Here is a 13680-nt window from a genome sequence, read left to right on the forward strand (position 1 = left end):
CTAGGGCTGGGGACGGGGTCCCTTAGGCATGACTTTTCTCCTGGGCACCCTAAAACACGCTGCACCCCGTTGTAAGCCAGCAGTGTGTTGGCCACCGTGGCTGGAAACAGGCATCCCCCCATGCCCGTGGCAGGCAAATGCATGTGGCTAATGTTACTGGTTCCTTTAGTGTAAGTGATACCCACTGGCAGACAGTGGGGATGGAAACGATGCAGCCCGCATCCCTGCCAGCCCGGGGCTGCTCCTCTACGAGTGTTTTTGTCACATCGAGTTTTAAATGTCCCCAGTGATCAAGTTGCTCATCGGAACAGCTACTGCAAAGCAGAGCACGGTTTGAACCGACATTCAACTTCCAAAATTCACCTTCCTGGCCTCATTCTTCCCCTAAAAAGTGCCAGGTTGTCAGATGAAACACAGGTGACCCCATCACTGTTCCCACTGCCATCCCCACTGTGATGGACTTGCTGATTCTGGGGTCTCCTGCATTCTGTCATCAGCTGTTACAAAAGGCACCGTTTGGCTGGAAAATCTACTGGTGTCTGGCAAAATGGGTTTAATGAAGCTGTGCAGGTATGGATTGAAACTATCTAATGGGGGCAGCACCTCTGCTATCATTTCTTTTTAAAAACACATTGTAGAAGAGTATCTAGGAAAGGCTCAAGAGGCTCTAGAGCACTTAAAAGTAATTATTAAATGGATTCTATTTGCTTTGGAAGGACTTTAATCGGCGAAACGCCTCGAGGCTTGGAGGAGGATCCCAGCTGTGTCCCAGGGGGGTCCCCACAGGGTGAGGACCCCCTTGGAAAAGAAAAAAAAAAAAAAAAAGAGCCCTCACGGGGCTTGAAGGAACTGGAGCGGGTGGCCGAGCCAAGAGCCCGGGGTCGGTGCCAAGCACCAGCTCCCTCCTCCCAGTCGGCCACGGTCAGATGATGTGCGAGGCGAGCCGGGAGGCTCCTAGTCTGGCAGGCAGCCTGCTCTGCTCCAGAGGCTCCAGTGCTGTCATCCTGGCATTAACCCCTGATAACCTTGTCCTTTCCAGGACGGGACTGTGGTTTTTTAGGTAAGCAAGGAGCAGGGGGTCACGTCTCCCAGCAAGGCTGGGAAGGAAAGGGTGCAACGCCCTGCGACGCTCAAAGCAAATTAAAAAATATTAAAACGACGTAAGCTCAAAAATAAACCAAAAATAAGTGACTTAAAGAAAAAAAAAAAATCCCAAGCAATTGTTTATCCCTGGGACAAATATACAATCCTAGTTCCACAGGAAGATGTCTCAATTTCAGATTATAATAGGATGCCAATTCGTAAATAAAGGCATTTCACAGGAGGTTATAAACTCCGTGGGGGAGGGAGGTGGAAGTAGGGGGAACGGGAAAACACAGGCAGGGCTCTGGCGGAGAAACAGCACAGGATCCTGTTTACATGGGCAAGGGGAGAGCAACGGGAAGCCGCTTTGGGGGGCAAATATCTCCGGATTTGGACAAGGTGCTTCTTCCCCTTTGAGCAGATACCAGCACGGATCAGAGGCATAGTGAAACATTCCCGGCTTGCCCGCAATTTTGGAATGAAATGTCAGTCAGCCAAGAGGTTCCTTAAACCAGACAAGGTCCCACAGCACAGAAAGCCAGAGTAGGGAACGATGCCAATGCTCTTCCAGCCTGGGGAAGTCTTTTCCCTGTGTTTTTGGTGTGGAGCTGGGAGGGAGAAACTGAGTCTGTGCCTGCTGCAGAAGAGCCTTACTGGTTTCCCAGCCTCAAGACTTGCAGAACCTTGATCCAGCACCCACCATACATCATCACTCAATATCCACTGGCTCTAGGAGATCCTGAGGTGCTTCCAGAGTTTGGACAAATCAGCAGAATTGGCCCAAAATCTGGATGGCCTCTCAGGTTTGATGTTTTAGGAACAACCTCTATAAAAAGGCAGTGGATGTAGTGAGCACAAAAGCCAGCTCAACTTGCTCTCCCTCCTCTCTGTGGGCAAGCTCTGGACTTCTTGAGAGCTTTTCTTTGCTAGCAGATCCAGAACTGTTCACCTGTCCTGCTGGAGAGCCACCTCCTCACCCACTGTGGACACCACAACCTGCCACCAGCTGAGACACACCAGCCCCATGCCACACATGGGTCAGGACAGACATGTCCATGGATGGTGGATCACAATCCATGGGGACCCAACACTAAACTCCACCAGATAGCTCACTTCTACTCTTGGAGCAGGGCTTCTCCATGGGTCACAGAGGAATTTTGCTCCCACCAACCTCATACCGCCAAACCACGGGCCAGCCACCTCCAGGCTCTCCAAGCATGGCTTTGCTTGTTTGAAAGAAGTCACAACCAAACACATATGCTGAGAACAAGTCAGCTCAAAATACAGGAAAACCACCCTCTGTCTCCTATTTACCAGAATTATTTTTATCTCCAATGGGATATTTCTGCTTTTTAACCACACTGAAGACAGAAAAGATCTGGCTACTAATACCTGAACACAACCATGTCAGTGAAAACGTGAGCAAGGAGTCCTGACCTACCCACAGGCTGACCACTGATAAAAATAAAGATTATATAAGAAAATAAATAAAGCCAAGAATACAGAAGTGAGAGCCAGTGCCTAGGAGAAAGCAAGCGGTACAACAGCCAGAGAATGGGATGGCTGGGGAAGACAGCAGAGGTGGGATGAGGAGAGGACACCAGCATGGTGTGAAGGACTACCCAGGGTTTGCAGCCCTGGGTGACAAAGGAGAACAGAAAGAGGAGGGAGGGAGGGACAGAGCAGCTCAGAGTAGTTATTGCAAGGGGGAAACACTCCCCATACATCCCCCAGCTGCACCGCTCCCCCCGCCACACATCCTCCAGAGCCTCTGGTTTCCATCAACACAACTGCCTGCAGCCCCAGTACGAGACAGACCCCAGCAGTGGCTGATCTGAGACTCCTCCTCATCAAAGGCTCCTCAGGGAGAGCCGCAAGGATGCTCACTTTGAGCCCCTTCAGTGCTCCCCTTGCCACCATCCTCTCAACTCCTCCATGCATTCCCCTGCCACAGTGGCCGTGAACCCCAGGCTGGCCCCATTCCCAAATTCTCAGCACTGAGAGTGATCTTTCTTGCCAAATCCTCCTCTTCAAGACAGCATAGCAGGTCTACTGGCCCTGCTGCTACACCAGCATCCACCACACATCACTAATGACCAAAGGCTGCAGTGCTGCAGGATCCCACCACCAACAACAACCACCTGTGATGCCTTTTTCCTCACACACCCATTCCAGTTTCCAAATTACCACAGTAATTATTTCCCCCACACACACCTTTTCTTAAGCCATCCTTTCATCAAGGAGCTGCAAATCCAACACCATACAGGTCTGCAGGGGATGAGGGATGCTGGATTCTCCACCCAGCATCACCCATCCCTATCTGCCCAAACACAGATAAGACCACGGCAAAGCATTGGCCATGTACCCTACCAATAACCCATTAAAGCCCTCTTCAAACACACTCTTCTGCTAACTAAAATATGCAGGAGGGGTAGGGAAAAAAAGGAGGAGAAAGTGAGCTTTGGAGGATTGCTCCAAAGTGCGTTTATTTTCCTTTCTTGACTGGGTCTCTCCAGTTGGGAATTTTCAGCACTGCACTTCTGCATGCGGAAGGGAGATGCCAGTAAATCAGAGCAAATTCAAAACAAATGCTCTTTCATGTGGAGGCATTCGGCTTTGTTTCAGGGCTTGGGTAGCTAACCATATCCCTTCAAGAGTCAACTCTCCTATCAGCTCCTCATTAAACTAAATGGCTACAATTACATTTGGGGAGGAAAAAAGAGTGGTTAATGATTGTAAAAAGGTTCTGTTTCCAGGCTTGGGGAGGGGGGAAACCTTTGATAAGGGAGAGAAAATAAGAAAAAAAAAAAATCTAATCCAATGAAATAGTAACAATAGAATAAAGTAAGTTTAAAATGTACTTTCAGGTGGAAATGTGCTTTCATTTGGGGAAGAAGCTCAATTAAGGAGCTAGGGGTCCCCTTCCCGCGGCCCTTTGGGAGGCACCAGGAACGAGCCATGTTATTTCCTGCAGCCCAAGCCCCCACCTCCTGCCTTCCCTTCGGGAGCAGAGCTGCCAGACGAGATGTTATCAATAGGCTGAACCTTACAGAAAGCCCCCTTTTAAAAGCAAGTACTTCCTCTGCTTATTTCATGTGGTATCCTGTGGAACTGAACTCTCTCCTCCCCTCTGCAAAGGGTGTATTTCAGGAGGAAAAAGGAAGAAAAAAAAAAGGAAAAAAAGATCTAACAACATACTTATTGTGTTGTTTTGCTTCTTGTCTTTTTTCTTTCCACAGACCCTTTTTTTTTATTCCCTGAAGCTATAAGCTTCAACAGTAAAAAAATTTTTAAGAAAACACAAATCCTTCTGCCTTGAGAAAAAAAAAAAACGAAACACACAGCAACAAGTTTTCCTGTTCCCTCTCCCCCTTCGTTTGATTAATTTTCATTAGGGCCTTTGAACAAACAATATGCTCCCCTCTCAAATAACAGACAGGGTATATATTACACCCAAAGAAAAACAAACAAGGCTCACTTAAAGACATCACATCCACACCAAACGCAGTTCCTGGAGAGAGGCAGGGGCAGATGCATGCGCATGTAGCCGCCACCAACCTAATTCTCAATTCCAGTTTCAGAGTGATGAATAAATCATAAATCAAGGACACATCCCCAGAAAGGTAAGCACCTTCAAACATCAGCCAGTACCTGCAGGTACATGGTTTCAGACACTTTAATCCTGGTAGAGACACTGAGGTGGCCAGTCTGGGGTGGGAGATGAGGTGCTGGAGACATCACACCTTGGAAACGGGGTTGGGAGTTGGACTAGATGACCGTCATAAGGTCCTTTCCAACCCAAACCACTCTAGGTCTCTATGCAAACTCCAGCAGGGGTGGAGAAACTACTTTACAAGCCTCCATACTGTAAAAGCAACTGGAGGCTGAAGAGGATGGCAAATAGGAAAACAATGGAAATCATTGACTATATATTAGGAAGGGATACAAAAGCATCATCAATTCTCTCTGCAACATCCTCTACCAAAAAAACAGGCCACCTTTCCTCCCCAGGCACCAGGAGCCTTGTGTATCAGATGGGGGATGATGGTGACCTCAACAGGAGCAAAATCTGATCAGGGCTCTCACCCCAGAGACAAGAGATGCACCCACCACCAAGTCAAGGATTTGACACCACATCCTTCTTTAAGGTACGACTGCACCTGCTGCCATAACCCACATACCAGAATGAACAGGTTTTGAATTGCTTAGCCTTCCCCTGCCTCATTCCTTTGAATTGTTCCTGCCTTAGCCCAAAAATGAATGGAGCATAAGGCTGGAATCCAAAGGAAACAGAAGCCTTCAGGGATGGAGAACCTTGTTTGGGATTTCAACACATCCTCTGCACAAACAGGTACACAGCTGCTACTGAAGTAAAACCCAGCTCGCCCTCTGAGCATGACCTTCTCAGTGATGTGCATTCCCAAAACTCCCCCAGCATCACTTCGCCTTTTGTCAGGACCCTCCACCAACACAACCCGACCCACAGCCAAGATCAAGGGCAACAAGAAATGTCTTACCTGAGAGCCCCCCAGGGGCTAGACAATTAGTTCCCCCTGTTTCAGTGGAGGAAGGCACAGAGTCTGGACAATCTGCTGGAGCAGAAGGGGGGGAAAAAAAAAAAAAGTCAGTATATAGGTGGTTCTTTGCAGGCTCCCAGCATCGCCCCAAGCAGAGCACACATTCCAAAGGGCTTAGCAGGAAGCAATTACTAATTGTCCGTGCAGAGACAGTAGTTCATCAAGAAGCATCCACCCTAACTCGTTGTCTCAGTCAATGCTGTGCTTCATTGCCAGCCAGCGCTGATTATAGACCAGCAGAAATTACAGGCTGGCTGCCACTTCTCTGGACAAGTCACCAGCTAAGGAGATCAAGGTCGTCGCCATTCTGATGTAAGCAAGCTTCCAAAAATGCTTAAATCGTAGCTTTGTGCACCCAATTTAGCCAAAACCTGTAACTCACCAAAATGGGAACTGAAAGGGAAACATCTCATTGCTGCCCTTTTGCAGTGAAAGGGCTGAGTTTGTGGTACTCTGCTCAATTTTTGTCACCACCAGCTGCTGGCAGACCTTATTGCCACCTCCTGGGTGACTGGACCTACTCCTCTGTGCACCACCAAAGGGCAGGGTAAGACAGGTTGCTCCATTAGATGCTTCTCCCAATGCATGCAAGTGATGGAGATCAAGGTTTGGACCTCTCTGTCCTAAGCCTGCGCTCTTCCAAGTGACAACAGTCAGAATCCAACACCAATCTCCTGGTCCTACAGGCCAACTCCGACCTTTTGATCATTACCATGTGGGACCACAAGCTGAAGAACAAGCCTGAGAAGACCTGTGAAGTTCATGCAAACTTCTGGTCTTCAGGGACTTTGGGTTTCACCAAATCTGGTCTCCCTATGCCCTCACTTCACTCGCATCTGTATTCCAAAGCAAGGGTCACCACCACCACCAGGAGAGCCAAGATGATTTTCTCCTTACTGATAAAGCAGTTCTGCCAGATCCCACCCCTGAAATACCAGTGAATAAGAAATTCCTGTCTGCATAACCTCATTTTATCAGAGTAAAGTAAAAGCCCTAACAGGAATATACAGTTTAACAGGATATACTTAATCAAACTGAAAACAATAGGGGAGACAGGAAATAGACTTACTTGTGAAATACTGTATATGATACGCTCTCTAAATGCCTTGTCGTGCTTTCTATGCTTTAAAGAAATTGGGTTTTACTTTTTGTTTAACCCCTTCTAGTCCAGACAGGAGATTCCCCTGTCATTCCCCTGGGATGGCTTCAACTGCTTGAGCTATAGATGCTGTCTGAGCACAGGCTGGGCCACTCTGCCCTGCCATGGGCTCCCTGTGCCTGCAACTACAGCTCTCTGAGGAGTGCCTGTGGAAAAGGGGCATACTTGATCCTTTCCATGTTGCCTTGCTCAAGAGATCCTAAGTGACCAGTATCTGTCACCACATCAGACAGGACAGAATCCTATCCAAACTTCAAATACACAGCCCTAGCAAATGGGGGGATGTGCTTCCACACTTCTTCCTCAGCTCCCTTCCTGTGTCTCACCACCCAAAAGACCATTCCCCTCATCCACGAATGACCCCCTGAAGTCCCTTTCCAAAACACAGAGCTGGCGCAGCTCAACTCTAGACCAACCTCCTGGGACCAGCCCAAAGGCAGAACCCTTGCCCTGTGTGTGCCTGGATCAATTGTTGCACTCTTCCTGCAGTCCACAGAGCTGCCCAGGGCTCTCCTTAGGAGGGGTCACTGGGGCTGGTTTTACCTTCAGCACCAGAGAAGTCGCAGGATTAGCTTAGTCCAAGCCTGTCTTGCATCAATCTCCTCCCAACTCTGCCTTCCCACAGCACAAAACCATTGCGGAGACACACCATTATTCCTTGTGGCCACCAGCCCAACCTTGCAAGGTGTCAAATAGCTCCTGGGAGCTGCCAAACCTCCAGCTCCCCTGAAAGCTGACACCACAGGAGGGCATTCGGCCCCGCAGGGACATCTCAGTGAGTTTCCTGAGCTCTCACACACCCGCACCACCAGGTCCAGTCATGCAGGAGCACAACACAGTCACTTGCAACCCCTTGTCCCACTTAAAGCTTAGTCAAAAACCTGCCTGGGTTATTTGAGGGCACTAATATCCACCTCACTTTCAGCACAGCTGCAAACGGCAGCTCCAGCAGGGACATCAGGAATTCTGAGTGCTCACACACCTCCATCATCCATCCCTGCCAACATCCCGTGTGAGGAAGAGGGAAAATCCTCTCCTTGATAAAAGTCCTGCCCATCCCTGGAGTTGTCCAAGACCAGGCTGGAAGTGGTTTGGAGCAGCCTGGTTGAGTGGAAAATGTCCCTGCCCAAGGTAGGAGGTTGGAGCGAGATGAGTTTTAAGGTCGTTCCAACCCAAACCATTCTGGGAATGACCAAGCCAGGCTGACCCACAGCCTTCCCTCAGGTAACTCAGCCATCAAGGGCAGAGCTTTCTGTTCTACAACAAGTACACAAATAACAGATCTATCCTACCAACACAGCCTGCTGTGGCATTCCAGTGCCTGCAGCAGATTACCAGCTCCTTATCCATCCCTGCTTTCCTCCAGTCTGTGATACAGCTTGTCTCAGCCTCCATCACCTCCAGAAAAACCAATTTAATCTCCACCAGTTAAGGGTTTTAAACAATAAGAGCAGAGAGATTCAGATGAGATTGAAGAAAGAAATTGTTAATGATGGTGGTGGTGAGGCACTGGCACAGGCTGCCCAGAGAGATGGTAGATTCCCCCACCCCAGAAACATTCAAGGTCAGGCTGGATGGGACTCAAAGCAACCTAGTCTAGTTGAAGATGTTCCTGCTCATTGCAGGAGGGTTGGACTAGGTGTCCCTTCCAACACAAACTGGTTTTTGATTCTCTGATCTAGCGACCCTTGCCAGAGTCCACACCAGTCCAGGTTTATTATCTGCCTGGCTCTCCATATGAAGCACTCACAAGACGTGACATTAAACACTGAAAAAAACTTTTACCACCACTATCATGCTTCATGGAAAAGCAGAAGTCACCTGCTGGATGCACATTCCCAGCTCCACTGGCAGAAGCTAAACAAAGGGACTGTTCCCACCCAAGGTCCCAGGTGAGAAGATGGTTGATGGGCATCAGCCAGGTAAAATATCTTCACACCTTCCCACAGTTCTCTACACAGGAGATGGCACCGAGGCTGGGATGGGAAACCCTCAGCCCTCCTGCAGAGGAAATGCTGATAAAAACCCTGAGCTTGCAAAACACACCTGCCACCACAGACTTCCAGGCTCCACTGGTGCCTGTCACAGCCCCGTTAGTCAGAGCTCAGCTGCCAAGTGGATTTTTCTTTCAAAAAGGAAAAAAAAGGAGGACTTTTTGGTGAGTAACCCAGTTGTTTCTGTGTTTCCGATGGGCAGCGTTAATCACTTCCTATTGGCCGATAGGAATAACTTTTCCTTTCGAAATGGTACATTCATGTTCTGCGGCTTTTCTGTTTACACACATTTTGCTACCTTATGTCAACACTTGCTAATGAATAAATGTATCATTCGGCTAACTGAAAATGAGATCCTGGCAGAGGCAGATTGGATGTTTAAGTCCTGCTAATAGATTTTATCCTGACATCTTTACAGGAAACCAAAACCAAGCTTTAACCCTTCTCTCCTGCAGCTCCAAACCCGTTTGCATCCCATGCCAGGATCATCAATGAGTGCAGAGAAAACCATAAAGGCAAAAATAGGAACTTTTGGGGGACCACTGCAGGGATGCAGTGAAAATTATGTGAAACCCACAAAACTTCACGACCCAGCAGACTCTCAGAACAACCTTTCTGCCTCCCAGCACATGCTCAGGATGTTGAACCTACTCCCGATGTCCCTCTTTCATTCATGAACCCTTATCTCCCATTTTTTTCAAACCAAGGCAAGATAGTTCATGCTTTGCAAACCAATTGTTTGTTAAACAGCTTTGTTTATTTCCACAAAGCAAAAAAAGACTATTAGTGCTCCCAAAGAGTTTGCAGAGGGGGAAAACAACAGTCCAGCCTCCAAGGGAGTAGCTGGCAGGATGAGACCCCACCAGAGCAGCCACAAGGCTGGAGTTTCTTTTAGCCCTGAGACCCTGGAGAGAGGTAATTTCACAGACACTATTCTTTTGGCCAAAAAACCCCAACCAAACAACCTGATACTGTTCTTCAGGAATATCTACACATCTACCTTTACCACCCTGCAGTGCCATGCCTGCCACGACCGCAACCACAGAGACCACCGTGCTCCAGCCCACTCCAGAGCCACTGACCCTCAGGAAGCCAGGAGCTGCTCCTCCCGAGCTCCCCTTGTTTCCAACTCTCCCCACCTCTCCTCCTTCTCCCAGCCTCATTTATCTCACACCCGGAGAGCTCGCTGCCAACCAAGAGTTTATGCAGACAACCGCAAAAGAGCTGGTGCCAGCCTCAAATGGGCTTCTCCCCTGGCATCCTGACATTCAGTTACAAGCAACAGGCATGAACGGTGGTGCTAAGAAATTCACATTCTAAAAAGGTTAAAAAAATAACTTTTCAAACTATTTTCCCATTTTTTTTCCCCCAACCTGATGAGGTAGGATTAGGTTCCTATAGAACTCAGAGAGATTTCTAACCAACTAGTCCATCTGTCAAGGTTCACCGGGACTCCCAAGCATCGGGGAGACGTTGTGCTGGATCCCAACCTAAATCCCTAAAAATTCACCCAGGGGTGCAGAAGCTCTGCCATTTCCAACTGGAGCCTACGGTTTTCCTGGCTGACTCAAGCAGCACAGGCTTGCCTGCGCTGCACTGCAATCCCTCCTGAAGTTTCCTGCCAGTTTTAAAATCCTACTTTGTGCACAAGGTGGCTCAGATAAATAACATGTTAATTCTTAGAGGGGTAGCAGGAGGCACAGAAGCACACAAGCAAGCCGAAAGCAAAAAGCATGACAAAGGCAGGAGACTGTTTTCCCTGATAAAGGGGCTGTTTTGCCATTTTTTATCTCTTACACTTGCATTGAAAAAAGTCTACTTACCAGTTGGTTTGAGAAAATCCATTGGATATCTGGAGTAGGGTGGAGGGGGAGACTCTGGAATTAGAGAAGTACAGAGAAAATAAAGGCAGAGCCACGAGAAAGGAAAAAAAAAGAAAAAAGATAGGAACTTATGATAACAGTGGCATTCTTTTAGCAAAACTGTTTGTCTTAGCTCTGGGGGTTGGAGGCAGGGCAGCGAGGCGGTGATTGCCTTGATATTTAGCTGTCAGATAAACAAAAGGGGCCGTCTGGCGCCAGTCTCCCTGCTATCTGCCGCTCGGGCTGTCTGATCGGGGCCTCCTTGGCTCGGCGGAGCCGCGGCAGAGCCGGGGCCGCCCGGCCCTTAATCCCCCGGCACCGCGCGGGGACGGCGGGGAGGCAGCGCCGGGGCCCCCGGGAGGGGACGGGAGGGGGTCCCGGAGGTGGAGGCATCGCCCCCTCCCCGAAATACAAAAGGAAATACACATAGACCGCGGCAATGGAAAGTTTTTGTGCGCGTTCTGGGTTTTGTTGTTCGTTGTGGGCTGGTTTTGTTTTGTTTCTTTTCTCCAGATGGGGAAAAAAAAAAAAAAAAACTTTTGTGGGCCGGGACGCGAGTGGGGCTGCATCCACGTACCCCTGTATCCCCTCCATACAGGCATTCTCTGCATCCCCTCCAAGACCTGCACAACTCCAGCCCCTGCACCCCTGCATTCTCTCTAACCCCTACACCCCATCCTCTCCATTCCTCACAGCACTGTATCCCGTCCATCCCCTGCACACCTTCAGCCCAGCACCGCTGCATCCCCTTCATCTCTTGCATGCCCTCCAGCCCCAGCACGCCTGAATCCCCAGCAACCTTGTGCGCCCTCCATTCCCCTGTATTCCCACATCTCTCCAAGCCCTGCACACCTCTAACCCCTCCAGCCCCTCCCGCATCCCCTGCCATCCTCCGCCGCCGTACCTAGCTCGCAGAGCCGGCTGAGGTGGTGCGGGTTGCAGCAGACGAGCTCGGAGTGAGCCTTGCCGTAGGATTCACAGCAACATAACCGCTTCACTTCGGAGCAGTGGCGGAGGTCGGGCCAGCGGAACACCTTGCAGAGCAGCACGGGCAGCGGGTACCAGTGCTGGCCCAGCCGCGAGTCGGCCTTGGCGGGCAGCAGCAAGCAGGGGGTCCGCGCCCCGCCGCGGGACTCCACGGCGTGCAGCAGCCCCTCCAGCTGCCGCTCCTTCAGCCGCTTCAGCACGGCGTGGGTCAGCGCCTTCAGTTCCGCCTCCGCGCCCGCCGCCGCCCGCCCGCCGCGGCCAGCCTTGCCCGGGCAGCACCCGCGCCCCCCGCCCAAGTGCGCCCGGGGCTCGGCCACCGCCGCCGCCGCGCCGGGCTCGCCCGCCGCCGCCTCCTCCTCCTCCTCGCCGCCGGGCGCGCGGCTCCGCCAGAGCCGCCGGACGAGCACCGAGCGTTTGGTCCTGAACATGCGGGACGAGAGGAGGGGCCCCCGGCTACAAAACGGGCATGTCGTCCGCCGAGCATGAAGGGGCCGGCAGGCGGGATGCGGCGGCAGCGGGGGGCAGCGGCGGGGGGCAGCGGAGCCGAGGCGGGCTGTGGCATGCGCCAGTCTCCGCGCTGGGGCCGCGGGTCCCACCGCCTCCCGCGGGGGGATGCGCCGGCAGCGCCTCCGCCCGCTGCGAGAGAATTTACAGAAAAACCGAACTGAGAAGGAAAAAAAAAAAAAATTAAAAAAAATAAAAACCAAAACACAAAACACAAAAAACCAAAAACCAAAACCGAGAAAATTTTAAAAATTAAGGGAAAAAAAGAAAAAAAACAAAAAAAAAAGGAGGGAAAAGAAAATATAAAGGTTGGGTGGGGAGGGAAGGGAGAGAGTCGTCGCTCGCTCCGGTTTTGCCCGAAAAAGCGAAGAAAAATGGAAAAAAATCCCCGTCTAGAGCCCGCGGCGCTCGTGGCGGGGGCAGGCGGGCGGGGGCTGCCGGCGCCGCGCCGCCGTGCGCGGGTGCGGAGCTCGGACCGAGCCGCGGAGGAGCCTCGGCCGCCCCGGGGCCGCGGAGCCCATCAACCCGCCACGCCGGGGAGCGGGCGCGGCGGCAGGGATGCGGCGCAGGGCAGAGCCAGCAGGCAAAAACAGAAAGAGCGAGCCAAAAAGGCGTCTATTAAATAGGGTATTAAAAAAAAAAAAAAAAAAAAAACAAGAGAAAAAAATTTAAAAAATAAAAATAAAAACCCCAAAACACCAACCCTAAGGTCTGGACGTCGGTTTAAGCATCTGTCACAAAAGAGGCGAACGAGCGCATCCAGAGTGTTGTATCCCTTTTTAAAAGCCCAGGTCGTCCTGATGTGGGGGTTTCGGGGTGGGCTTTTATTTTTTTTCCCCTCCTTCTTTCCAAAGGTTTAATCCACACGGAGTCTTGATCCGGCTGCTACGAAGAGAAAGAAAGGAAATAAAGAAAAAAAAAAAAAAAGGGGGAAAGTGGGGCTATGTCCCTTCCTTCCTGTCTTCCCCAGCAGCCGCGCCGGGCCGAGCCGGGCCCGCCGCTCCCGGCGGAGCTTACATGGGTGCGAGGGTGCCCGCCGGCCGCCGACCCTCTCCCTGCTGCCGGCGCCTCTGCCGCGGTGCCTTTTTTTTGCTCTTCACTCCTCCTTCCTGCCTTCCTTCCCCTCCTCCTCCTACTTCTCCTCCTCCTTTCGTGGAGTGGTTGGTTTTTTGTTGGTTTTTTTCCCCCCCCCCCCCCCTTTTTTTTTTTTTTTTTCCTCTTCTCTTTCCTCCCCCTTTCCCCCCCCCCACCCCTCTCCGCAGTCAGCCGCCCTCCCCGCACCTCCGCCTTCCCCCGGGTGCGTGCGGGGGGAGCGGCGGCGGCGCGGGGCGCGGCGGGAGCGGAGCCGGCGCGGTGCCTGCGCCCTCCCCCGGCTCCCCCCGCACCGGCGGCGGCTTCGCAGTGCGCAGTGGCCCGGCCCGGCCCGGCCCCGGCCCCGTCACGTGGGCGTCTAGACACCGTGTCGCTCCGGGGGAAAAAAAAAAAAAAAAATATATATATATATATATATATAT

The 13680-nt window shown here is 51.2% G+C and overlaps 1 protein-coding gene across 1 annotated transcript in view; it reads right to left on the reverse strand.

The window, feature by feature from the left end:
* The window catches only part of SMAD7 (SMAD family member 7), a 28363-nt gene extending 15037 nt beyond the window's left edge, over positions 1-13326 (reverse strand). Inside the window, exons 1-4 of the mRNA XM_062513237.1 lie at positions 13184-13326; positions 11580-13051; positions 10637-10690; positions 5601-5675 (exon numbers count right to left, since the gene is read on the reverse strand). Of these exons, the coding sequence (XP_062369221.1) occupies positions 5601-5675; positions 10637-10690; positions 11580-12090 (640 nt within the window). The 5' untranslated portion in view covers positions 12091-13051; positions 13184-13326. The remainder of the gene's footprint in view (positions 1-5600; positions 5676-10636; positions 10691-11579; positions 13052-13183) is intronic.
* Positions 13327-13680: the final 354 nt, after the last annotated feature.

The sequence above is a fragment of the Cinclus cinclus genome, chromosome Z, assembly GCF_963662255.1.
Source record: "Cinclus cinclus chromosome Z, bCinCin1.1, whole genome shotgun sequence".
Taxonomy (NCBI): Eukaryota; Metazoa; Chordata; class Aves; order Passeriformes; family Cinclidae; genus Cinclus; species Cinclus cinclus.